The 22,746-nt window shown below is 37.7% G+C and overlaps 4 protein-coding genes across 8 annotated transcripts; 1 reads left to right on the plus strand and 3 right to left on the minus strand.

The window, feature by feature from the left end:
- Positions 1 to 988: 988 nt before the first annotated feature.
- LOC103323041 (Fumarylacetoacetate (FAA) hydrolase family) lies at positions 989 to 3,851 on the minus strand. The gene is made up of 7 exons (XM_008224999.3): positions 3,561 to 3,851; positions 3,283 to 3,448; positions 3,099 to 3,151; positions 2,558 to 2,620; positions 1,892 to 1,942; positions 1,677 to 1,794; positions 989 to 1,575 (listed from the first exon to the last, which is right to left on the minus strand). The coding sequence occupies exons 1-7, from the start codon at positions 3,666 to 3,668 to the stop codon at positions 1,460 to 1,462; spliced, it is 675 nt and encodes a 224-aa protein (XP_008223221.2). The 5' UTR covers positions 3,669 to 3,851; the 3' UTR covers positions 989 to 1,459.
- Positions 3,852 to 4,360: 509 nt separating this feature from the next.
- GEX2 (gamete expressed 2) lies at positions 4,361 to 10,891 on the minus strand. Of its 5 annotated transcripts, none has more exons than XM_089045123.1 (17): positions 10,667 to 10,891; positions 10,256 to 10,576; positions 9,734 to 10,033; positions 9,044 to 9,373; positions 8,743 to 8,949; positions 8,569 to 8,654; positions 8,312 to 8,453; positions 7,677 to 7,985; positions 7,359 to 7,483; positions 6,774 to 6,991; positions 6,471 to 6,698; positions 6,095 to 6,324; positions 5,594 to 5,832; positions 5,128 to 5,284; positions 4,857 to 5,020; positions 4,681 to 4,772; positions 4,361 to 4,590 (listed from the first exon to the last, which is right to left on the minus strand). In XM_089045123.1, the coding sequence occupies exons 1-17, from the start codon at positions 10,740 to 10,742 to the stop codon at positions 4,446 to 4,448; spliced, it is 3,369 nt and encodes a 1,122-aa protein (XP_088901249.1). In that variant the 5' UTR covers positions 10,743 to 10,891; the 3' UTR covers positions 4,361 to 4,445. The 5 variants fall into 5 exon arrangements, with proteins under 5 accessions (XP_088901249.1, XP_008223219.2, XP_088901247.1 ...); XM_008224997.3 differs by having other exon boundaries at positions 9,044 to 9,370; positions 9,734 to 10,078; XM_089045121.1 differs by having other exon boundaries at positions 9,734 to 10,078.
- A 149-nt stretch (positions 10,892 to 11,040) lies between these two features.
- On the minus strand, positions 11,041 to 14,758 carry BCE2 (2-oxoacid dehydrogenases acyltransferase family protein). Its single transcript, XM_008224998.3, has 8 exons — positions 14,231 to 14,758; positions 13,918 to 14,070; positions 13,671 to 13,796; positions 12,925 to 13,298; positions 12,468 to 12,715; positions 12,247 to 12,335; positions 11,728 to 11,955; positions 11,041 to 11,425 (listed from the first exon to the last, which is right to left on the minus strand). The coding sequence occupies exons 1-8, from the start codon at positions 14,426 to 14,428 to the stop codon at positions 11,312 to 11,314; spliced, it is 1,530 nt and encodes a 509-aa protein (XP_008223220.2). The 5' UTR covers positions 14,429 to 14,758; the 3' UTR covers positions 11,041 to 11,311.
- A 5,148-nt stretch (positions 14,759 to 19,906) lies between these two features.
- Positions 19,907 to 21,871, plus strand: LOC103323037 (MATE efflux family protein). Its single transcript, XM_008224996.3, has 2 exons — positions 19,907 to 20,062; positions 20,185 to 21,871. The coding sequence occupies exons 1-2, from the start codon at positions 20,015 to 20,017 to the stop codon at positions 21,670 to 21,672; spliced, it is 1,536 nt and encodes a 511-aa protein (XP_008223218.3). The 5' UTR covers positions 19,907 to 20,014; the 3' UTR covers positions 21,673 to 21,871.
- Positions 21,872 to 22,746: the final 875 nt, after the last annotated feature.

Genomic DNA, 22,746 nt, shown 5'->3' on the forward strand with positions numbered 1-22,746 from the left:
TCCGAAAAAATAATAATAATAACCAAATAGCCTTACAATTTAAACAACACTAATATTATCCATAATTAAAATAAATAAGACTTTTACGTCTAAGCCTAATTTACTATAATCTATTTTCTATATAAATTAAATGCACAAAATTCATGTTACACAATTATTTACCAAAATTAATATCAAATATGAACAAAATGCATGTCAATTACACAATTAGTCTATCAAAATTCATATGAAATCATCCATTAATCTAACCAAAATCAATACCAATTAATCTAACCCAAAGTACATGTGATTTGGAGGTCACAAGATAAAAGTAGATGTGATTATGAGTTTGGGGTATTTTTCGGTGAATTTTTTGGAGAACATATGAATTTTTAATGAATTTCTAAATTTGGTCTAATTAAAATTTGACACATAGCGCCCTGATAGTGGACCACATTAAAAAGGAATGCAAGTTGAGAAGCACAGGATTCTAACTACAAACACAAGTCATCTTCTTCTTCGGCTGGTTGTGTCTGCAACTTAAGTGAAAATTTTCAAAATCTTCTAAAATCTATAACTTTGGTTGTGGAGGTCCAATTGATGAACCGTTTTCTCCTACGTGATCGTGAGATCGAGCTCAACAATCTAAGGTAAATATTCAGGGTCGCACACAGCAGCAACAAAACAGCATCTTTGAGGCTTTTAATCGAACACTTGGAGGGCACAAGCAAAGGGGCAAATTCCTGCATCTCCAACGCATTTTCCTGCGAGAAGAGGTGCACCTGCACCTCCTTGCGCCTCTGTGGCTCCACCCCTGATCCTCACCTCCCATCCCTGCCTCTAAACAAGGGATTCTCTTCTTTTAAGAAATGCTTTTTATCAAAAAAAAACGTTTGCAAAACTATCAGATTGCATCCTTAAAGTTTTTTATATCACTCATGGTCCCTAACATTAATATAGGTGCTCTTAAATAATCCCTCTGTAAAAAAAACTGTTAAATCCATGGATATAATCATCAAATCAATCCAAAATTATAAAAAATATATAAGTCTAGAAACCTCTTCCTTGTCAAGTAACCCAAATTACAAATGGAAGAAATTTTTCTGGGGAGGGAGCAAGAGTAAATAGCATTACTGTTTTAAAATAAAAAAAAGAGCACCAAAATTCTTTGCACCTCTGACATCTTCCATGCCAAATTCAGAACTGTGGAAAAGTTTTTTGCCATCCCAAGTTATTTCTACGACTAATTTCTTATTATCCCTCCATTCATTCCCAACATGAAGAACGAAACAAATGGACATGTTTAATTACCGCCTTGCAAGATCCTTGAATTGAACTGAGAGTTTATGCTAACCAAGACTGCAACAGCTTCGTGTCTGCATCCATGCTCACTCCAGTTCTCTGGTTTCAGTTGAAATTATTTTCTTTTTCCTCCTGGAACTGTCAAATGCAATAACACCTGGTAGAAAATTCAATCAGCTCAAGAGCTTCCTTTCTTCTGCCTTTTTTCAACATTGAATTCAACGTCCAGGAGGTTCGTTATGCCAGCAGTTATCTTTTGACCTACTTTAACTGGGCCAACACCTCTAGGAGTGCCTGCACAAACAGTGCCAAAATGTGTTTAGCTGGACGTCAAAAGTATTTGTGACTCCTAGGCAAGGGGAGGAAAACCTTAGAAGCAGATGTAAACCGTCTACCTGTTAGTATTACATCTCCTTCAAGAAGTGTCATAATAGAGCTTATGTGGCTGATGAGAAATGGGAGCTTAAATATCATATCCTTGGTTGAGCCCTTCTGCCTCAAGTCTCCATCTACCTATGGTGAAGCAAATTAATTTGAACACATCAGAAGTGGTGACCAATTCAAAAACCAGGACACGAATAAGGAAGGTTGTAGAAAAGGAAACACTAACCTTCAACCACAACTCTATATTGTCTGGGTCTGGCACCATTTCCTTGGGTAGCTGCATGAAGTTTGGAGAGTCAAATAGCTTAGCATGCTTTAAAAATTAAAAAGATAAAAGAAAATAGCTGTTTATAGAGATAGAACAATTTACCTCCCAAACTGAAAAATAAATAAATAGTAATTGTGGTAAAACTCCAAGTTTACAACTATACTAACACTCGTAGCTCCACAGGGGATCCAGAAAACAGATGTTAACTAGGGGTATACCTAAACGTAAATTAATCTCAGCAGCTCCACTTGAGTAAACTCTCTCTTCTTTTAAGAAATGTCATTCCTTTCTAAAATTATAAATGTCACAGTAACCAAACAATATAGCACATAAAATGCAATAACACTCACCGTATTACAATATAAGTATATAACAATACAGAACCATGAAATTTATAATAATAATCAATAAAAACACACACACACACACACACAAATGAATTTCCATCTTGCTTCACCATATCACCCCACTCCCACACCATATTGTTGTGATGAGTAAGTTATCTTTTGCACTTATTGGTCTGAAGCGAACTTCTTCGTAGCCGGCTCACACACTCTAAACGTACAATGGAAAAGCACTAATAACACAGAGAAAAGTATCAAAGATCTGCAACGCAATTCTTACCAAGGAACTGATTGGTGTGAAGGTGTCCTGCCCTTTAGCTATGGTCCATGGAAGACCTGCAGACTGTCAAAGAACACTACTTACATTAACAATGACAACGATACTATACTGACATGCGCATTAAGCCCATGTACTAAACTTTATTCTCACTTTGGAGAGGGAAAATAAAAGGAACATGTTTTAACCGTAGATATCCAACACAAGAATGCAAGTTCAGAATTTGAACTGTTCCACCCTTATTCTTCATGGAAACAGGCATAGCAGTGAACCTGCTTTCACAGTTTATATCAAAAGCCTGTTACCTCTCGGCATATTAAAGTTGTTCATGTAATGTTTATTTCCCTCTGCGAAGCGTCGTTTGTATTGACCCTTATGGATGAAAAGGCGAAAAAACCAAAGTTTTAAGGTAACTCATTGATAGGAAACCAACGATTGTAGTAGCCGTTTAAATTGGAATCTCAAATTGATTATCATAATTATAGTATTACCACTGTAATTAGAGACTACTGTGAAAATATACTGCCTAATTATAGTAAATTACCTTAGCAGAAGCTTGAATTTCTCTGGCAGTCATATCAAGAGCAAGTGCATAACCTTAAAATGATTCGATTGTCCATGGCAGAAGCTTGAATTAGATTTAACTCCAAAAAAATCTTAACTTTTCAAAATTAAAAATAAAAATAAAAATAATAGCAGAATTAATTGATGAACAAATAAAAGTATACCGGCAACGTAGTCCATGGCAGTGGCCTGCGGAACATCGCGAGCTTTCTTAGAGATGACGACGGCCAGCTCCACCTCATGGTCCAACGACAACAGAGGGTGAGGGACCTCGATTGTGCCTCCGTTTTCCAAATAAGACGACGTCGGTTTGAGAAAAAGCACAGGCTCCTTCATGAACAAAATCAAATCTCAAAAATGGAATAAAAAGAAATTAAGATACAGAAATTAACGAAATGCAGCGCAGAGAGAGGATCGGAGAGAGTGAGAGAGAAAGAAGGACCTTGGGGACGGCGTTGCCGAGTTCCTTGGCGTGAGCGGCATAGTTTCTGCCAACTCCGACGATCTTAGTGCCTACTTGCAGAAGCTTCTCTAACGCCGCCGTAGCCATCTCCAAATCCCACACTTCTTCTTCGTCTTTGACTCCGACGACGATTCCAAGCTCAAACTCTCCCGCACGGAGATGTCGTTTACTTCAATTTGTAAATCAAAGCCTGCTCTGTTCTGCTCCGCCAGTCGCCTGCCAGGCTGTTCAGCTAATGACTTTGTGCCTTTTCAATTTTACATATATTTTGTCGCATCATTTCATTTATTTTGTTTTATTTCTATTATTATTTTTTCCGTATAAATCGAGGTAATGTAATAAAGCCTTAAGCCCAAAAGCCAAGATCATATTTGTATGTCTTAATCCAATTTTAACTTTCTTTTTTCTTTTCTAATTGGAGGTGTATTGGCCTTTCAGTTACATCATGTTACAAAATCGATAGAACTGTAAAAAAAAAAAATGTCAAAACAACTTGTCCTGAAGTTATTATTCTAAATAAGAAAGAAAGATGAATCCGTCACATTTAACAGTTTAAAGAGTGGTTGTATTGTATGGCAGAATTTACACAATCTATAACCTTTTTTTTCACTACTCTAATGTACGGACGAATGGGGAGGGGGATCGAACTTGGTGCAAGAGGTGGGGCACAATGCCTTGGCTAACTGACATAACCCACATCTCTATAACCACATTGAAACCACAATTTACTTTCATAAAATTAAGCATAGAGCCAAAAACAGAGGAGATGAACAAAAAGGGAAAGAAAAATACATCCATTTGTTTCCAGAAAAAGAAAACCAGGTCTTACATTGAGTAATTTGGACAATACACAACGTCAAAAGCTCAAACTGTTTCACTTTGTTTCTTTTCAATAGCAAGGGGCATAAAGATAGGCGCAGGAGTGTGCTGACTGCGTCCACTAGTAGAACGGAACCTCTGATATGCTGCCTTGGAAGATTCCTCATCTCCAGATTGACGGCAGGACGACCTGAATATATCCAAAGAAATTACACGTCACAAAATATCCTTCACAATCCTTTGCTATTGCCTCTAAATCTGAGTCCCGAAAACTTATTACCGTTGGCGAAAGTTGGGACGTTGGCTGCCAAGCAAAGGGCTTGAACAACTCCCAGTGAGGTGAGTTGCATGCTCTGATACGTTTGTCTTTGGCTGCACATAAATCAGCACAGCATTGCACATCAAGAGGTGAGCATTTCAGGCAAATGTTTTAGAAGAAACTATCGGCACACTTACAGTCCCTTTGCGCAAACTATGTGTGCTTTCTGGTTCAGGCCCCCTGGTAGCTTTGTTTCTTCTTTCATTTACAAGGCGTGTTGCACATTTGCAGGTGAAAAATAGTACTGCTGATCCGAGTGAAAACACTATAATGGCTTCAAGGACAATAGCAGATCCCAACCCTGTATTGCAAACAAAATAAACAGATGGACTGTTTCAATAAAGAAGCACTTTAGACAATCTCTGAGATCATCACTCAGGAAATCAATGTACGTTGATTGCCACTTACCGTGAGCCACAAGTGAACTCATTGGCCTTCGTCTTATTAGATTAACAGAAGCCTCAGCCTGCAAAGGCACTGATATCTTTTCAGCACAATTAAAATAGCATCCATAGTTTCCCATGTCATTCAATGTCACTGTCAAGATGGCATCCTGTTCTCCTCCCTGTACAAAAAAAATGCAACGAATCAAGACGATAACCAGTTTAAATTCCAAACTTGCAATGCTAGCTTGGTTGAAAAAGCACAGTACACTCTAAGATTTTTATATATATTATATTTCTGGTGTTCCTAATCAAGGAAGGGGGTATTGGTAGGGCCTGAGATGCTGTAATTTATTGCAGCAAGAAGATTTCTGCATATGCTTCATCTTCCATAGGTACTGCAAGAAAAATCCTGGCCTTCCACAGAACCAGCGGTTCATCAATCCATTAACAAGGCTGCAATCAAGTCCAAAGTGAAGAACCTAACTTACATGATAAAAGAGCTGTTGCATTACACTGTTGCAGTCATTTACTGTTCCATGAAATCTAACTCCCTTAGCTTTGACCTTGAAATGTTTTGAGATGCTGACATATGTTTGAAGAGGTAGCCACTGGTAACTGTTCTTGAGCTTCAGTTCAGTTGTAGTGATGAGCCCAGCCGGTAGGCTCGTTACCAAAAATCCATCATTAACTTCCACAGAAAATGTGACGGCGAAGAGGGACTCATTACCTGGAAGATTATCCAGCCAAGAAGTTACATCAATCCACTAACTCAGGTTGAAGACGTCTTTTAGCCTAGAACAAAATAGTGATACAGTCCAGGATTTCAGAATCCACTTATGATGACCAAAATTTGACTTACTTAACACTTGGACATAGTACTAATAAATATGTCTATATTGGCAATACGATGCTCTAGTTTTAACATAAGTCAATAATCCCATCTCCAGCATGACCCAATACATAAGACATATGATCTTATCTAACCATACCATGGAAGGCAAGAAGATCTGGATCTCCAATGCAGAACTCAAACTTGTCTTTTTCTCTGTCATATATCAGTGACTCATCTTCATTATTTTTCAAAATAATATATGCAGGGGCGTGAATAAATGGAGGATCGTTAATAGGTTCCACCAAAACTGGAACATCCAATACATTAACTCCATTCCTGTTCCTTGTAGAGACTCGAACTGTATCATAGCCACAAAAGTTCTCATTTCTGAAGAGGAAAATTGAAGAAAGAAAAAAAGAAAGTTACTGATCCTGAAAACTGCAATAAAGAACAATTCAACATGAGACTTTGCAAATGGTAATTTTATCCGCAATTTGTTACTCGGAGCTACAAGGGCCATAAGGACACCCTACCCATAGTACTGAATTGACTGAAGGGCAAAATTGATTACTTCCACGTTGCCTTCTAAAATCAAACCCTTCACTTCTCCATCCTCTGTGTATACAGAAAGTCCTGTCCAAACTGGCTCCCAGAATTGCATTAGCATGGGAGCCAGAAAGACTGTCCCAGATTGTGCGCTGAGATTAACAGAGATGCTCTCCATCATGTCTGAGTATCTTATCTCAAACCCTGGAAAACCACTGCAATTTGCAAATAGCCAAACATATTATCATACAGAAATTTCTAAGAAGTGTTCTATATTAATAGTTCCTTACCCAAATCTGGGACTAATCTCATCTTCAGTTGCTTGCAGTTCAGTTGGAAATGAAACAAATTGGGGTGGGATAGTGAGAACAGATATGTTTACAGCAGCAGTAGCAAGATTCCCGTTTATATCAGACATTGTGTACACAAATGAATCATTCCCATAATAGTCTTTTTGAGGTGTATACCGGAGGAGCCTTCCATACTCGAGAAGTGAACCATGACCTGGCTGACAAATATAAGCCAGTCAAATTTCCAAGAAAAATCCTTTAAAAAGAAGAGAGAGTACATAAATAGTATCAAAACATGATGCAAATCTTCCAACCTTCTCTACATAGGAAACAGTGGTTCGAAAATTTTGTGCATCTAGAAACTTGAAGTAGTCAGTTCTGAATCCAGAGAATTTTGTTTCCCTTTTAGTTGAAGTAACAGACATAAATGCATTCTTTTAGTTCAACAAAGAAGACACCGAGGGTAGGTCAATTGAGTTGCTCATTCTAATAGGCTCACCATCATAGTAATAATGGTAAACGATCCTTTTGGAAGGGGTGGGGAAGGGAAACGTGTTAGAAAAATACTTTCACTTTATAGTGTACCTTTGAGAATTCAACAACACTTGCATTCTTTCCAGCAAAGTAGTCATTTGCTAAAACATCAAAAGCAATTGACTCATCCTCCCATACAGATATTGTATCAATGTAGGCTCTGGGAAAATACTCACCTGCAGAGGGCCAAGAACATCAATCAGTCTGTGGAAGTTAGAAATCAACTATAATATTAAAGATGAAAGTAAAATTAATGGTTGGTATCAATAACAAAGGACGATAAACATCAATTATATATCATTTCCCTAGCATGCTTGAACCCCCAAAAAAAAATTTAACTATTCCTGTATAACTTCTTGTTATTCTTACTGCTGTAGACATTGACCCCAAAGGGACAGGGAGAGACTTGTTTGCCTTCAAATGAAGCACACATCTCACAGCTTCCAACATCCTCAGCCAGATAGTGAACCGTGTATGAGCCATTACTATTATCCACAAACACGGAACTTGAAACCCCAGAACTGTTAGCTGAAACAATGTCTAGTTTCAGCCTGGATTGTTGAGACAAGACAGGGTTAAAAAATGAATCCACGAGCTGCACTACTACGTCATTATTAATCATTTTTGGCACCTTGGTAGAAAATTTGACAACTTGTGAGAGTGATGTATTAACCTCTCCTGCGGAAAAAAAGTTAGGAATTCATTCATCACAAATGAAATAAGAGGCTGAAACAATATGATAGTTCATGCAATTACCAAGTACGACAAACCAATATGGATGATGAATAAAAACTGTGACGAACTAATCAAGATCATGTATAATTTAATTCAACTGAAACTAGACATTGTAAAGGGTAAAATAAAAATCATTTACTAAAGGGAAAACTTCCAGCTCAAGTTATGCACTATTTGCATTAGGTTCCTTCATTTTCAGTTTTTCTCAGGCAGTTCCTTGACATGATGGTCATGAAAAATAATAGAAAATGTCAGGTCTGAAATTATACCTCCTCTTACTTCCATTGTAAATGGTTGACCATCATTCAGTAGAATATTTCCACAAAGTACATAGATTCTATAAATCCCACTCTTGTCAGGTGTATAAACCACATTGAAAGCAGTTGCCAGAGTGTTGAAGCTCCCAACAGACTGAATTCAGAAAGAAAGTCAATTAGAATACAAAAATCTTAAAGCAATAATGCATATATCTATGTATGTATATGTTTATTGTGTTTCAGTTCATGCATCCACAGGTACTTCTTACAGAATTTGCTGAGTCCATAGATGGTGAAGGAGTGATTTCTATCTGGCTGGTTGCACCATATCTTATCCCTCGAGCAGGTCCAGTCCCTAACTTAGAGAGACAAACTTTTGTAAAATTATAACAAAAATGTTTATCAAAGGAAACACTTCAAAAGTTGCTAGCTTGCATATATACCATTCATGATCTGCATAGGAAATATGCTCGACTGCACTCGGTAGGAGTCAATTTCCCTTACAATTTGTACTTCAAGCCTTTCTATTTCAGCAGGAGAAGGATAATGATAAGCATCATTCAAGTAAACTGAAAACTCTGCTCGTTCTCCAGCAGTAGAACTATTTAAACCAGATCCATTAACAACACTGTTTGTCCCATTGCAATAACCTATTTAAATGAAACATGAGAGAGGCATGTGAATAGAAGTGGAAAACACCAGTAGGTTATTAATAACAAGATTCAACAGCTAAACGGCACGCACCAACAAAGACAGTATAAGCATATGGCATATTAGAGATACTTTTGTCATGCTTCATATCAGATATAGTGAGCAAGAAGTTTCCCGGTTCCAGATTACTAAAGGAAAACAATTGAATTCCAGCCACCACTTCTTCGAAGTGCAAATCTGCAACAGGTATAGACAAATTTGTCTTTATCTCAACAACTTCAGCGTCAAATGCATACAGACCCGGAACAAGGTTCCCATATCGATCTTGCTGATGTATAAGGACTTCCATCTTGGAATGTAATTGCCATGCATTTGGTTCAAAATCCAACTTGGCCACAGAATTGGAAACTTCTAGTGGTCCTGCTATATAGGAAATGAAAATTTATCACAAACAAAAAATGGTACTTAATGAGCTACTTACAACAAATATAGATAAGAAAATAGCCTTCAAAGCATCAGAATCAACAAACGGGTAGGAAGTAACAACTAAGTACTTGTTTCCCATTATCTTAAATCTTATGAAATTAACATTTCCAACAATTGGAAAGTCTAGAAGAATGCATCTGTGAAGTGTGAAGTAATAACACAATCGGCCAATCTATGCTGCATGCGAATGGGCATAATCATTGCTATTATAAACATGAATAGGATGCTTGAATCACAAATTAGAGATAACTTCACTTGAGCAAAAGTTAACGTATAACTATTGCTATGATACACCACCTGGGTTCACCTTAAATGGTAATGGAGAGCCATTCAAGGTCTCATTACCACCTCCCACATACAAAAAGAGGTCTCCAGCTTTCACCACAAGGAATTCGACGATGATATAACCAATTTCATTCCAACCCAAATGGGTGATTTCTGGCAGGCTTGCTATGGACTCGTTTGCGTAGAATGCAGACACTGTAAAATTATGTAACTTTGGATCTTCAGTGGATTCAGAGATATTAATATTATTGCCAAATGCGTCCTTGGGAAGTATCAGCACTCTAGCTTTAGTCCCTGCTTCAAATTCATGACCTGAACCCATCCAAGAAACAACACAGCCAGATGGGTACATTTTCCCTTCAATAAAAAAAGTAGACAAAACAGATTGGGTTAAACAGTTGGAGAGATAGACATGCAGAGATGTAGCAAACAATAGCTACACCAACTCCAGTGAAATGAAAAACAAAAAAGAGCTCAGTTGCTGTGGGAATCAATAGCTCAATTCTTGTAGTGAAATTAAAGAAACTAAAGCACCTGGGTGAACTTGGAAATGCAGAGAAGAATCAAACACTTTGTAGCGATCCTCGTTGATCATAACGTTGAACAATCCGGCAGTTATCGTAGTGAAGAAAAGTTTCCAACTAGTAGGGTCTCCTTCAAAATCTGACAAAACCCCAGATACAAAAGAGCTATTCCCAGGCTTCCCATTTACTGTGAGAGTAGGCTTGAACGCATTCTTGTCAAGCTTGTCAAAGTTGTTCAGTGCTCTGATCCTTATGGTTGCAGTGTCGCCGGCTCGGAAAGTGTCTTTGTCATCCATCCAACTGAAAGTGAACTCAGGCATCGCTGCTTCGTCTGAAACAAACACAGACAAGGAAGACGTCTAAAGACATGGTGCATTGTGAACCAATTTCTGAAGAAAGAAAGGAAAAGGTCTGTGAATACCTAGAGTTGAAAGTTTGGTGCCAAAGGAGAGAGCCAAGAGAGAAACCAGTATGTGCAAGTGCATTTTGATTGCCATGGAGAGAAAACCGAAAGGTTTGGGATCTGCAAAGGAACGAACAGATTCAGGTTTGTGAAGGAAGACTCGGTTTTAAACAGGAGGTTAATGTCCGTTGGATTTCATTGAGCGGTTGGTGACGGTTGAAAACGGTTTAACTTGTGGCGCGGCTTTTCCTCTTACTTTTTGTCTACGAGTTTTCTTTTTCTCTTTCTTTTCGACCCCTCTATTTTTCCCCTTGTATTCTAAACCAAAAAATGTGTACTTTTACCAGCAGTAGAAATCGTTCTCCATTTTTTGCAATTGAAGTAAAACATCATTTATTTTTCAAATTACTTCATCAAATTTATTAATAGAAAAAAGTAGGTCTACATGTGTATCATTTGAGATTATCGGTTCCAAGCTTGAACCGCTGTAAAAGGCCTACTTTTCAATTTTCGCCTAACTACTCTTGAGCCGGGAATCTTGCTTGTAAACAGCTTTAAAATTATCTATGCATAGTAGTAACATGTTGGTTGCAACTCCAGCTGCTAAGTAACGAATATTTAGCAAGTTGAGAAGTGCATATTTCAAGCAACATGACCAGTCATCTATCTCATATGCAACATGAGCAGCTCTGGATTCTGTATAAATTGTTTCCACTCGTTGCAAAACCTGGCAACAGTTGCTCCATCCAGCACTCTATGATCAGCCCCTATATTGACCTGAGCGCAAAAAAAAAAAGTCATATTTAGTCAGGCCAACTCCTTCATCGCATATAGTAGGCATCACCAGTTCAGATCAGCATTCTGATCATTCAGCCAAATGATTCATTTGAACCATCCGATGCGCACGTGCATATGGGGTTTACAAGGGTGAGGGGCTAGGCCTCTCTTTTCTCAAAGGTGATTCTTGCTTCTTCAGCAAACTGGCAGCCAAGTAAGGGGCACTGGCATGCAGTGCTCAGAACAAGGTAATTTGTAGATTTAACTTTTCAAATAATAAAAAGGAAAAACTTAACACTCACCGTCATAATTGACACAGGATATACATTTCCGTCATCTGCAAATTGTGGAACCTTCTGAATCCGCCCAAGTGCAATTATGGCAACCTCAGGCAAGTTGAGCAAAGGCGAACCGTATTTCCCACCAATTGCTCCAATATTACTTAAAGTTATTGTTCCTCCAGATATATCTTCAGGCCTAAGCTTGTTTTCCAATGCCACTTGTTGTAACCGTGAAAGTTCCTTTGTTATCTACATACATGGCATATATGTAATTAATAAAACGTGCTCGCAAAGTATGCAAATGAAAATTGATTCCTATGTAAATATAAGTATATGTCATTCTATATGACCAAGCATAGGGTATCATTAGTTTTGCATATATAGAGATAAACTGCAAGCATCAATTATCATAAAATCCTGAAATTCAAGCTACAACCACAAAATTGTTCTCCAAATCCTGGATCTCCAAGAAATAAACCAAGCAGTGCACGTTTTTTTGATACACGGTGTAAGTTACAGTAGAGGGTCACATAGACTAACCTCCAAAATAGAAAGAGACTGGACATTCTTTATGATTGGCACAACTAGACCATATGGAGTAGCCATGGCAATGCCGACATTGTGGGAACCTATAACAATTTCCATTAGTTAAGTCTAAAACCCACTTCAAGAAGATAAAGACTAAGCTCAAGTTAAAACATTGCCGCAGCCAACAGATGATAATTGCTATGGATGGAGTAAGTAGAAGTTGATGTACAAACCTTTGAGGATGACCTCAAGTGACTCTTCATTGAAGCAACTATTCATTAACGGATATTTGCCCATGGCCATTGAAAGTGTCTTTATCAACAATGGAAGGAACGTGTGCTTGACATTTGAATCAGAGTTATTACTTTGGAAAGACTGTTTCAGCTCTACAAGTGCATCACATTTTATCTCCTCAACATAATGAAAATGTGGAACTTTTGCAGCCATACTCATCGATTTAACCATTCTTCGTTGGAATCCCCTGAAAGCACAGAGTATAAGTAACTTGATGCACACTTCACTTCCTTTTGAATTAGACCACTAATAATCACATTCTCCATCAAATTATAATATTGCAGAAACATTAAGATTTAGAATTCAATATTATGCCACATACGTTTGAGCCATGAATCAGACAAATGAATGAAAGGAGGAGGTGTTCCAAGTTCGTAATTGTATATTATACTTTACCTCAGGGTAACTGTCTTATCATCATAATTACATCCGGATTCAGCTGATGGATGTGAGTAACTCTTTTCGTCTCCCAAAACTTTATCAGAACTAGCACTCAAAGAGGCAGATGGGTCTTGAATGATTCCTTTCTGGGCAGCATATTTAAGGACATCTCCTTTCAATACTCTCCCATCTTTACCAGTTCCATCAACTTCATTTATATCTATATCATATTGCTTCGCAAGATTCCGAACAGGAGGTGTAGATAAAACTCCACCTATGTTCTGAGTGTTCAGCTCAGAATCTAGTGACTTGGTGTTTTCCAAACTCTCAGAAATCTGCTTTGGAACCTGAGATTCCTCGACGGCTATGTTTAAAAGAATTTCTCCAACCTAAGATTTCATTTAAACTCTAAAGTATAAATAAGAGTGTCAAATTAGGATTAAAAGCCAAATGAGCTAATCCAAAATAGAGAAATGTTGTCATCAAGATTCTAAAAGAACAAGTCCTGGAACAAGTTCAAATATACAGCATACGAGAAACAAAGAAAGGCCATAACCAGTGGCAGAGCTATTAACCACTGCCCACACATCCCAGTATCCCACCCCCATAACCTAGTTTAAATTGATAAGTTTACGACCATTCCTAAACACTTATGATGTTAGGATGTGATCCGGCAATTATTTTCTACTCTCACTCACTTATATGAACCTCTCTCCACTATTCCTAAAAACTTAGGATGTAAGATATATACAAATTCTCACCTTAACGATGTCACCGGGAACGTAGTGAAGCTGATTAACCTTTCCTTGATACCGGCTTGTTATTTCAATGGTTGCTTTGTCACTTTGAACTTCACAAAGTGGCTGAAATTCTTCAACTTGATCCCCCTGCCAAAATCACAAAATAACCTTTATTGCTAAATACTTCTCCTCAAAACAACGTAGTTCACATCAAATGCCTCTCCAATTGTATGGCAAATGAAGAGGGTCAGTTTTTTTCTACGCAGACCTCTTGCACAAACCATTTGAGGAGCTCACACTCAGCAATGCCTTCACCAGTTTGAGCCAATGGTACATCAACTATGCCATTACCAGCTGCTGTAACATCAGCCATTGATTGACTTGAAAACCAGCTCCTCTTCACATTATACGCAATGCTACACTACAAAAATTGCAAAAATAAATAAATTTAACAAATTTACTAGAAAATATTCGAAAAAAATCCATTTTTGTAAGTAAATGTCAACAATTTTCACAATTTTGATTATCGACCAATCATTTTACTCAAAACCAAAGAATTAAAGGTACTGAGAGAGATTTACATTGGATATCGGATCAGCAAAGCGAAATGGAGTGGAAGCGACGGTGGAGAATGCAACAAGCTCGGAAGAGAACGCTCGAAACGGAGGGCTGCGGCCCGAGAGCACCGTCGCCGGCGACGGAGCTGAAGAGGTGTACTGACACAGCCACCGGCGACCGGAGACCAAAGCCTGCTTGTGCCAGGCCCGCCTAGCAATCATCTTCGTTTTTGGTTTCCGTACGAGAGCTCAAAAACGATTGGACTAGTCGATTACATGCAATTTAGAGTAGAGTATTATTGTTTGGGAGTGAGCTGTGAGCTCTGAGCTCTGTATCAGCGTATAGATGACGACGATGACGATGACGATGAAGATAGGTCCAGCTGTACAGTTTGTCGATTTGGCTCTGAGAGTTTAATTTAATCGTATGCCGCATCAGCATGACAACATCAGATAAGTTTTGCCATACTTGGTGTTTTCAAGCTTTGCTCTGCAAAGTGCAAGATCTACATCACTCAACATCTGACGCGTAAGCAACCATTTCTGATTTTCAATTCGTTCTCGAATGGGTTTCTTTTCTTTTGTTCTTTTGGTTGGGTAAACCAAACTGAACGAAGACGAAGACCACGCAAAGGCCCAACAACACAAACAATAGGAAAGGGCAACGAAACAACAAAAGCCCACCAGTCTGACCCTTTAACTAACACCAAGAAACAAGCCCAAATCGGACTTGTTATGATCCACACTCCTCTCACAATAAGTAATTCTGTGGTAATCACTGAAAAGAGAGTGTACATTGCAGTGGTGTATCCATAAATTTTTCTTTTCCGTAGCAAGAGGAGTTACCCTTGGCTTCCTACCTTATGCTACAATGCACCAACCTCTCTGCCGCATTTTATCGAACATTTAAAAAGAAAACATTTGGCAATTTCATGTGTAGCAACCATGGCCAGTGAGAACAAGGCCGTGCTGTGGATCCGTAAGTGTACATCCAGTCTTTGATGGTAGTTGGACCAGAAAAGGCTTTGGGTTGGGTTGCAGACCAAAATCGAGGCTTGTAACAAATCAAGCAGCTCAGCCCATGGGCTGCCCACACCAACCAAAGTTGAAGTCAGATTAGACCAATGACCCATCAATGCTTGTCGGCGATGCCACGTTGTGTCGATTACATGTTAGTGAGTTGTTATTTCTGATCACCTCTCCATGCACAAAAGGGTTCCGCATGTAGATAATGTTTTTCCATATATGCTAATAAGCTACTGCACAAATACCAAACTTCCATGATCCTTTAGTCATATGTCTTCCCTTGTGCAAAATGTGCTTTTCTTTGCCTTTTTCATGCACCAAATTAAGCTCACATGTTTTTGGAGCAATATACATTGCTCTATTAATTCATCTTAACAAGGGGGATGGATGATGAAAACTTTAGATTTATGTGAAGTGAAGTGAAGTGAGTGCACAACCCATATCCTTCATCACATCATAATTTTCTGACTTTATATCAAATTGAACTATGAAAACCATGCCCATCCATAACCCATCTTTCTAAATATTGCATTTCATGTTTAGGGCATACCATTTAAGCATCTCTCTATTCTATCTCATGCATTTTTCGATTTCATTGATCGATCATCAAATTCAAATTCCCTTGACGCGTTATATATGCATGATGTGCTCAGTTGAGGTGATGAGTTTACTTTTGTTAACATATTGCTTCTCAAGTAGAAAAAATGTTTTAATGGAAATGCTTTTAATCTTGTAAGTCACAGACTCATAGGAGATGTGTGCTTGCCCATCGCATGTCCTTAAAGCAAAGCTTGTCTACGTTTTTTGTTATATTGGGCACTTGAAAAGACTAGAAATGTATATCGCGATCAAGTCAGTTCGTTTCGTTTATTTACATCACGATTTGAAGGGAAAGAATCACCAATTTTGGGGCCGTGCGACAGTGCGACTAATAACAAGGCATGACATTCCATGAAAGTTAAGAATACATGCATAGTTGAAAGAAAATGTAATCAAGAAAAAACCCTATTAACAACATGACCTAGATTTTCATGTGAATGATTTATAATAAATTGACTCTGCTTTTACATCTTACAAGCAATCTCATCTTTTATATACAGAACCGAACCATACAAGTATCATCAGTCAGTAAGAGGTGTGATTAGCAATATGATTTACAAATAGTTACGTTGGTTTTTATTACTCTATTTTGCTCGAAAGAGGTTGTGGTCAAAAGTCTATGGCACTCTAATCTTCATGATCTTTTGACCCAAGAGATCCACCCCTATGGTATATATGGCACTTAAAAGACCAAGTAATGTGGACAATCTAGCAGATGAGAGATTTTGTCCACTAGGATTTCCAGAGCTGCTGCCATCACAGTTAGTGGTTTAATAGACATGAGAGTTTGTTGACTAATAGAACAAAGAGGAATTAGTGCTACACTTAAAGTAAGAAATGTCGAACTCGTGGGCCCTCCAAGGATTTTTTTTCCCTAAGATCCCCAATCTCGCTTAATTTTCTATTGACCAATGTTTGGCATATGGATTTTTTTTTTTCTCTAAACTACTATAATTTATGGTGAGGGGGACTCGAATTCGGGTGTAAGAGAGCCAGCTTTACATGTTTGGCATGGAATTAAGGTCGAATCCCTTTAACTTGTAATTATGTCATTATTTTTTCAAGAACTATATGGTCTTTAATTTGTCAGCCATATATGATGATCCTATCGGCCATATATATATATAAATGCGGGGACAGGGAAAGTGGGATTAATTCAAATGTCAACTACGGTGCTTCAAGTAATGTAGAATAATTGCATATATTTGCTTAAGCTTTTAGACATGATATCTTCTTTTGATTCGTTCAATTTTGAAGGGTCTAATTGGAGGTTAGAACATAGTTGATGATTTGATGGAAAATACCTACAACATGCAATCTGTCACTCATGGCGGGGCGAATGAGAATAGTGTTTGTTGTTTGAGTTCTGCCCAACAAAGCCTGCGAGCTTGGGACCAAAGAAAGAGTGTTTTTCCAACAAAGCTCGCAAAAACTACGAGAAAGAGCGTTGGATATTCCATCCTTTCCCCCTAACAAGTAACAACCACCCCATGAGATTTGTTGAATATTGAAGGTAATGAATCCCATCCTAGAACATTCATATGTGCGGACATGAAAGAAAAAGGTGATTGAAAAGCAATCTGTCGACAAAGAAGAATATTATTGAAGGTGGGTGTAATAATTATGAATGGAAGAAGGATCGCTTTGGTCATTTGGTGTAACTAGACGCACATGCAGGGTTCCATGCAAGTGTCACTTGGATAATGAATTTCATAGAGGTAGTGATGATTCTTAATAACAATTAATTTGACAATAAGACAAGTGTTTGGAGAGAGAGAAAGAGTTTCATAGAGGTAGTGATGATTCTTAATATCAATTAATTTGATAATAAGACAAGTGTTTTGAGAGAGAGAAGTTATAGTCGTGTCGTGAATATATTGTTATAAGCTTTAATAATTAAAATCTATATGTATCACATTTATTCATCACATTATCGTAATCAAGTCTTATTACTATAAGAGAGGTCAGTTAATATGAACAGTCTCCGGCTAATGTCTATTTAGAAGAGTAGCCAAACATGGGAATTTCTAAAGTATGGATGAGATGAAAGTTTGAAAAGGAAAATATTGTTGGACAACTTGCATTTTCCCCAGAAAGAAAAACTCTAGGTAAAACTGTTTGATAGAAAGTTTGAAACGGTTTAGAGAGATCAAACAAATAAGTCTTAAAGGAATGCCGCATTTTGTACAATGTTATTGGAACTTTTGGTCAAGAGGACCAAAAAGTCATTTCCGAACACTTACATGCAAAAAGAGCAAGAATCATATGAAAGATGGCAATTAGGACGTGGCTGCTGCTAGCTAGCTACAGAGCTTTTCAGCACCATATTCATAATCATTTTAATTTTTAAGTATTATCTTTTAAAGATCGGCGATAGTATTTTATTAATAAGATAAACAAAAACAAATACAAGTATTTTAAAAGCAACGAATGTGCCGAATATAAATACAACTTCTCTACTAACCAAACTCAACAAGTAGCTTATCTTTTAATCAGCTAAGTTTGTTAATTTCCTGAGCTAGTGATCAAACCTAGGGTTTTTTGCAACAGAAGAAAATGAGAGAGATGATACAGAAAGGAGGGTTGGTTGTAGCAACTTTACTGAACAAGGTGTGTGCTTCAAAAAGAAACGTGGGGGTTTGGCTTGTTTGGTCCGCTTCCCTCTTATGGGTTTTTTGGTTATATCGAAGAATCTTTAAAAAAGCATGTGATGTAAAAGAAAAGGCTTCCATCGCTACCTAAATTTTCTATATACTCTCTAGGTAACACATGTGCACATGAAGGCGACCTTGTGCCCAAATTTATTTCAAAGGGGCCATGCGATCGATAGAGGATTGAAGAAGAAAGTGACCTAATATATACAAACAATTCATCAAGAAGGTTTTACGACGTTTCCTTCAAGAATTCTAATTAGAGTTATTAACTAACTAAAAGTTCCTTGATGAATAGATGTATCAGTTTCGTGCCTAATTCGATTAGGCGCTTATGAGATATATAGGACAGATATTCATGTAGGTGGTTTGATACAAGTTATGATGTGTAAGTTAAATATAGGGTTCGTAACACAACATAAAATATACGGTGATACGCTTGTAGGTTTACGTTTAGTATGTTTCAAACTTTTAGTTAGTTACAAAATGCAAATTACTAAATTAATCTTAATTTAACAGTATGATTCGTTTGCTAACAATTTGCTTGAAAATCAGAGTACTTTTCAGTGCACAGAAGCTGGAAAGTAGACAGCACACCAAAGAGGATAGGAACTTAGCAATTGTGACACTGACCAATAATGAACATATTTTAGTACAAATACAAAAGACTTGAAAGTAAAATTGAAGATAATAATAATCAGAATGTAAAATGATAACGACAGCGACCAAATTTCCTCATGTGAAGAAAGAACGAATCGACTAGTACTTGGTTTTTATTAAAAGTGGTGGTGGATGTGTTCTCGTTTATTTTGAAAACTGACAAAATATGGTTAAAACAATAGGAGCGTGGGCATGACGGCATGAGGGGCTTGAGGCCACTGCTCAAATATATCACACGGTTTAAACATGCCTTCTTGATCCCTCTATGCTAGGGACCATTACCAATATTTGTGTACATTAAAATGCCCTAAGGTTGAGGGGTAAATTACTCTGTAAAATGCGTTGAAGCGACTATGATAGTGGGTTTGTTTAAAAGCTTTTTCTATCTTAATTAATCACAACAGAGTTACACTTTATGAAGTCGTAAATTGGTATCCGCGGATTCTGCGGTACCAACCAATCACTCTCGTATTATTAATTTGTAAGTGGAAAGTTATAATTTTTTAATACAAACGATAATCTAAATTTTTCTAAATTAATTTAATTTACGAAGAGAAAAACTCGAACGTGAGTGTAACCGGTTATGCTGACAATCCTGGCCAACTGGTCGTACGTCTGCATTGGAAGGCTGTAGCTTTAAATAGACAGCTATAGGTAACTAACTTCCACGGAACAAAAGAAACTTAACAAACCCCCACCAGTCCTACACTACACCCATATATCCTTATAAAAGCGTTGCACGTTCATTAATTTCCCAACACACTTACCCCTCTCTCTCTCTCTCTCTCTCTCTCTCTCTCTCTCTCTCTCTCTTAGCAGAGGAAATTAAACAAAGCAAGCTAGAAACAAAGCAAAAGGAAACAAAGATATAATGGTTGAAGCAGCAGAGCAATCCCGAAAGTACCCGACAATGCCAGAGGTACAAAATCTCACTAAACATTATTCGCAGAATCTTCTTGATCTTTTCCAATTCATTTGAACTCTTGGGAATTTCCATTTTCATTATGATTGATATTTTTCCAATTTTTAACATCCTTTTAGGTGGTGGAAGAACTCAAGAGAATGACGGATATTGGCTTCCCTATTGCGGCCATGAGCTTAGTGGGCTACCTCAAAAACATGGTCCTAGTTGTATGCATGGGAAGGCTAGGAAGTCTTGAGCTAGCTGGTGGGGCTTTAGCCATTGGCTTCACCAACATCACTGGCTACTCGGTCCTTTCTGGCTTGGCCATGGGTATGGAGCCCCTATGTAGCCAAGCATTTGGCTCACAAAACTTCTCTATAGCATTCCTCACTTTAAAAAGAACCATTCTCTTATTACTTCTCACTTCTCTTCCTATTGCTCTCCTTTGGGCCAATCTTGAACCTCTCATGCTCCTCCTCCATCAGAACCCTGATATCACAAGAATTGCAAGCTTGTATTGCCAATTTGCCATCCCTGATCTTCTAGCTAATAGCCTTCTCCACCCTATACGCATTTTTTTACGTAGTCAAAGCACAACATGGCCGTTAATGTGGTGTACTTTACTAGCAATTGTCCTACACCTTCCCCTCACCATCTTCTTAACCTTCACTCTTTCTCTTGGGGTCAAAGGGATAGCTATTTCTAGTTCTCTCTCCAACTTCATCACTCTCTTCTTTTTTTTGGGTTACATGGTCTATGCTCATGTCCTAAAAGAGCGTAAGTATTGTTGGCTATTGTCCACTACAAATTCTGAACCAGCACCGATATTGTCCCAACCAATATTACCCAAAAATTTGGTACCGACCGAGCTAGGGGCTGATCAATGGAGGATGCTAATTCGACTCTCTATACAAAGTTGCCTAGCAGTTTGTTTAGAATGGTGGTGGTACGAGTTCATGACACTTCTAGCCGGTTACCTTCACAAACCTCACATTGCCCTTGCAACGTCAGCCATAGTGATACAAACCACATCTCTCATGTACACCTTGCCAACATCACTAAGTGCATCGGTGTCAACACGAGTAGGCAACGAACTCGGGGCAGGCCAACCAAAAAAGGCACGTTTGGCGGCAGTGGTGGCGGTGGGGATGGCCCTAGTGAGCTCATTGTTGGGCTTGTCGTTGACCACCTTAGGAAGAGAGACATGGGGGAGAATCTTTACTAAGGATGGTGAGGTTTTGGAGCTTACCATGGCTGTGCTGCCCATAATCGGACTATGTGAGCTTGCTAATTGTCCACAAACTACAAGTTGTGGGATTTTGAGAGGAAGTGCTAGGCCGGGCATCGGGGCATGGATTAACTTTTACTCATTTTACATGGTGGGTGCTCCTGTGGCAATAGTCATGGCGTTTGTTTGGAGACTAGGGTTTCAAGGGCTTTGTTATGGACTTCTAGCAGCTCAAATCACATGTGTGATTTCCATATTAACAGTGGTACACAAGACAGATTGGGAGAGAGAATGGCTCAAGAGTAGAGAGTTTGTGGGACAGAGTAAGAGCAGAGTGGCTGCATTTCCACATGCAGATGAAACAGTCAAATGTGAAGAGGGTACGTTGCAAAATTAGAACATTTTGAAAGGTGAAAGGAATTCGTGGAAAACCGAACAGTCGGGTTGAATGTGAAGAGGCTAGCTCCATGTTGAAGTTTCTAAGAGAAAAAAGCAGAATCTTGAAAAAAGTGATGAAAATGATTTTGATGAGGAAAGAAATTTGTAATTTACATTAATTCTGATTTGAATAGGACAACCTCAAATTTATATTTCCATTCCATTGGCCCACATATGTAATATTAGATCTACTTTTTGTCCAACTATATATATATATATATATATATATATTTTCTTGTATTAGTCTTCACATATATGTTAGAAAATTTGCATGCATGTATACGTCATTTTTTTTTATGACTTTCTTTGTTAGAGGGCAATAATATATTAAATTCATACATACTATATAGATACTTGGACTCGAACTCAAAATCTTACCTAAAAAAATAATTACTCTAAACCACTATACTAGTAAGTCTTTTGTTATGTATATATACCTTATCTTATTTGATGAACTTATAACTAGCATATGCTAAAATACATACATCCAAAGTCATACTTGGACTCTGTTCTTCGTTTAATTAATATTGATAGGTCTCTTGCGTAAGTTATACGACGAAGATGACTGAGACTAATTTTTGAATTGCTGAATACTAGTTGGCTAGGCTAAAAGCTACATGTGATGTGACACATAATATGGATTAATTAGTTCCAATTAATACATATACACGTCTGTGTGTTGCTACCATTTGAAGACTCTCCCTCTGAAAAGTCTAAAATATAAGTTTTTTTTTTAAAAGTGAAAGGTATACATAGGTTGAATGTTGGAAGTTTTTGTTACTCTTACTTACCAAGTATTTGTTGTTACTTGGCATATAAATATATATTGTTGTAAAATAGATAGAATACGCGAATACCACTGAATATTAAAGTGAAATTGTATTTGCTCTTGTGGTATTACACCGATGGAACTTTTTCTTCAAAAATGAAGAAGTTAATGTTTGCGGAAGAAATAGAGATGACCCACAAAATTACTATTACACTTACATCTAAAATATTTTAAAATAAACAAAGGACCTAGTAGTATAGTGGT

The sequence above is a fragment of the Prunus mume genome, linkage group LG2 (assembly GCF_029339155.1).
Source record: "Prunus mume cultivar Tortuosa linkage group LG2, ASM2933915v1, whole genome shotgun sequence".
Classification (NCBI taxonomy): Eukaryota; Viridiplantae; Streptophyta; class Magnoliopsida; order Rosales; family Rosaceae; genus Prunus; species Prunus mume.

Coding starts and splice junctions, on each gene's coding strand:
- LOC103323041 (XM_008224999.3), bottom strand. CDS start 3,668: ATGGCTACGGCGGCGTTAGAGAAGCTTCTGCAAGTAGGCACTAAGATC. Junction 2,621..3,098: donor AAATTCAAGCTTCTGCTAAG/GTAATTTACTAT, acceptor GTTCTTTGACAG/TCTGCAGGTCTTCCATGGAC. Junction 1,795..1,891: donor ATATAGAGTTGTGGTTGAAG/GTTAGTGTTTCC, acceptor GCTTCACCATAG/GTAGATGGAGACTTGAGGCA.
- GEX2 (XM_089045121.1), bottom strand. CDS start 10,742: ATGGCAATCAAAATGCACTTGCACATACTGGTTTCTCTCTTGGCTCTC. Junction 10,577..10,666: donor CACCAAACTTTCAACTCTAG/GTATTCACAGAC, acceptor TGTTTGTTTCAG/ACGAAGCAGCGATGCCTGAG. Junction 6,699..6,773: donor GAGATTAGTCCCAGATTTGG/GTAAGGAACTAT, acceptor TGCAAATTGCAG/TGGTTTTCCAGGGTTTGAGA.
- BCE2 (XM_008224998.3), bottom strand. CDS start 14,428: ATGATTGCTAGGCGGGCCTGGCACAAGCAGGCTTTGGTCTCCGGTCGC. Junction 14,071..14,230: donor TTGCTGATCCGATATCCAAT/GTAAATCTCTCT, acceptor CAATTTTTGTAG/TGTAGCATTGCGTATAATGT. Junction 12,716..12,924: donor GATAAGACAGTTACCCTGAG/GTAAAGTATAAT, acceptor CTGTGCTTTCAG/GGGATTCCAACGAAGAATGG.
- LOC103323037 (XM_008224996.3), top strand. CDS start 20,015: ATGGTTGAAGCAGCAGAGCAATCCCGAAAGTACCCGACAATGCCAGAG. Junction 20,063..20,184: donor AGTACCCGACAATGCCAGAG/GTACAAAATCTC, acceptor ACATCCTTTTAG/GTGGTGGAAGAACTCAAGAG.